The sequence below is a fragment of the Elaeis guineensis genome, chromosome 8, assembly GCF_000442705.2.
Source record: "Elaeis guineensis isolate ETL-2024a chromosome 8, EG11, whole genome shotgun sequence".
Taxonomy (NCBI): Eukaryota; Viridiplantae; Streptophyta; class Magnoliopsida; order Arecales; family Arecaceae; genus Elaeis; species Elaeis guineensis.
In genome coordinates, this window is record NC_026000.2 from 24,172,406 (window position 1) to 24,175,107 (window position 2,702).

General features: G+C 40.2%; 1 protein-coding gene across 5 annotated transcripts; it reads left to right on the top strand.

Annotated features, from left to right (window-relative positions):
- The first annotated feature begins 485 nt into the window (after positions 1-485).
- Positions 486-2,702, top strand: LOC105049824 (RHOMBOID-like protein 13). Of its 5 annotated transcripts, XM_073242464.1 has the most exons (3): positions 486-637; positions 1,138-1,330; positions 1,510-2,702. In XM_073242464.1, the coding sequence occupies exon 3, from the start codon at positions 1,577-1,579 to the stop codon at positions 2,390-2,392; it is 816 nt and encodes a 271-aa protein (XP_073098565.1). In that variant the 5' UTR covers positions 486-637; positions 1,138-1,330; positions 1,510-1,576; the 3' UTR covers positions 2,393-2,702. The 5 variants fall into 5 exon arrangements, with proteins under 5 accessions (XP_073098565.1, XP_019707682.2, XP_073098566.1 ...); XM_019852123.2 differs by having other exon boundaries at positions 1,138-2,702; XM_073242465.1 differs by lacking the exon at positions 1,138-1,330 and having other exon boundaries at positions 510-637.

The window sequence follows — 2,702 nt, forward strand, 5'->3', positions numbered from 1 at the left end:
TAAACGATAAATTGATTATTTGAATCCATAATGTTCAAGGACAGCTAAGAAATTTCATTTAATTCTATACACACAATAGTAAAGATGCTTTATAATAATTTAGGTGTTACAAGTTTGAAATGTAGCTATGCTTATTTAACATATCCAGATAGAGACAGGGCCTCATGCTATGTGATATCTTGTTTGGCCTTATCTCATTTTCTAAATTGAATCGGGCTTGAATGAGACTTTTGCAATCGGATTTGAGTTGCATCGTTAATTGATCTTCTTTCATGAAATCAATCATTGAATAGCACCTTGCATAGATCTTAAACGATTTGAACTTTCTCAATTATTTGCTGCATAGATCTCAAAGCAGCTATCATGCTATCCAACGGTGGATTCGTGCGAAGGAAGATGAATCTTTCTTCCATGCAGAGGATGCAACCCAAATCCTTCGCAGCCGGGCCGGTTCTGATCGAACCGGGTCTCGCTAGATCGTGAACCGATCAACCGCCAGAACCGACATGATGACGATCAGCGAGAAAAAATTTGAGTGCACTATCGGAAAAATCGAGAAGAACGAGGAAATACAAGAGAAAAGAGAGCCAGAAATCTAGGGCAACGCACTTCTCGAGCAGCGGACGGCCGACACAAGGTACGGTAAAGATCTCAATTCCCCTCCTCTTCCATTAATCTATCTCACGAGTCACGAAACCTAGATTCTGTAATCCCCTTCCCCGATGATTTGTCTCCGTTCCCGATTCCTCTCTTTGCACGCTCCATAGGCTTGTATTTCTAGAGCCCTAAGGTTGGCGATGCGATCCGCCTTCAATTCTTGTGATCCATCCATCCAACGAAAGGCTACGCTCTCTCTACAGCTTACTTGTATAAAAATATCATGAATTTGAACTGTTTAATTCCCTCAATTAAGCAATTCAGTATATTATCTGGAAGATAAGAATGTGAAAGCTGGTTTTCCCCCAGTTCAGAAATGGGCTTTTTTGCTTCTACGTTGCCTTGGTTTTGAAAATTTCCAGCTAAAGAGATTCTTTGATCCAAGAAACATAGACTATAGAGCACGAAAGCTAATTTTTATGCTGGGGTTGCATGTCATGTTTTTCTGACTGCTTATCACACTTTTGGACTGAAATGTAGGATTCCGAGCCTGCCTTGGAGCTTTGTTTATTAATCTGGAGTGTGGCTATAGATTTCAAGACGTTAACCTTCGGTCTGGTTCTGTTCATGTTGAGGATTTGGGCCTTACAGATTTTCTTTTCATCCTTAGATATTTTCTTTTTTTCCTTATCAATAATATCTTTGAGGATTGTTGGGTGCTGCATTAATCAAGGTAAACTGTGAGCTGTCACCCAGGCTGACTAATTGGCAAGATATCATGTGATTCAAGTTTGCATTGTATTGGTTGATGGGATTGAGCTGGAGAAGATAGGAACTAAATTATTATTATTGTTATCATCTAAATAGTTGGGAAGGGTGTAAAGATTTCATTTTGCCTTCTGTATGGTGTAGATTTTGGCTTTGCAAAGACTGAAGATCTGCGGAGCCCTTATCAGCAATTATTTGTTGATAGAAAGAGATGGGGAAGCCACTCTTGTACGAGATTTGGCAAAAACCTGCAAGTAGCTGTATCATAGGAATTTGCACTGTGATTTGGTTCTACATTCAGAAGAAAAACATTGGCTATGCCAATGTTGGCTTGAGTTATGAAACAGCGGTCGAAGGGCATTACTGGAGAATGATTACATCTGCATTCTCCCATATCAGCGTGGTTCATCTGGTTTTTAACATGAGCGCTCTTTGGAGCCTTGGCGTGGTTGAGCACTTGGGCTACATGGGTCTTGGTGTAGAGTTTTATCTCCAGTATACTTTAGTTCTGGTTGTTTTATCAGGATTGCTGGTCCTGGGTGTGTATCATATTCTTATTCAGAAGTTTAAGCTGGAGTATTTCAGGAGAGTGACAGCAGTTGGTTACTCATGTGTTGTGTTTGGGTGGATGACAATCCTTGCCGTGAAGCAGCCATCTTCAAAGCTGAATCTATTTGGGTTTCTCTCTCTTCCAATCAGCTTTGCACCATTTGAATCATTAATTTTCACGTCCATAATTGTTCCACAAGCAAGTTTTATTGGCCACTTGTCAGGAATTGTTGTCGGTTATTCCATAGCTTGGGGTTTGATTCATGGAATGAGTAATTACTGGGCCATTTCGATGCTTGGATGGATTATTCTTGTGTTTCTCTTGAGCCTTAAGCGCACTGGAGCTTCTAACTTGAGTTTTATTGAGATTGAGCCAGTTACAGATTCTTCATTATCTACTGTGGGCTTTCTTGCTTCTGGGAATAGTAGAACTCTGCAAATGGGCATTCTTCCTCGTAGAGTTGCAGAACTTGTATAGCCTACAGATGAGACCATGTGGTTGTTCCATAGATGATTGGTCTGTCATGGAACATTGTCTGCTTATGCATATGCCAGAATTGGGATCACTCATATATCCTTTCCTGTCTCTGTATTTGTTATGCAAGCTTGTTCTCTGTCAAAGTTCCAAGAGGACCTTGAGATTGTATGCAACATGCTTGGTCAGAAAATGGATTCTGAAAGCCAGGGCTGCATCTCTCAGTTGGTCCATATTCCTGGTGAAAAATTATTTTGGGGTTTACATGGCTAACTTGTGGAACTTGTTAAAATAATCTTTTCAATTTTGCTTC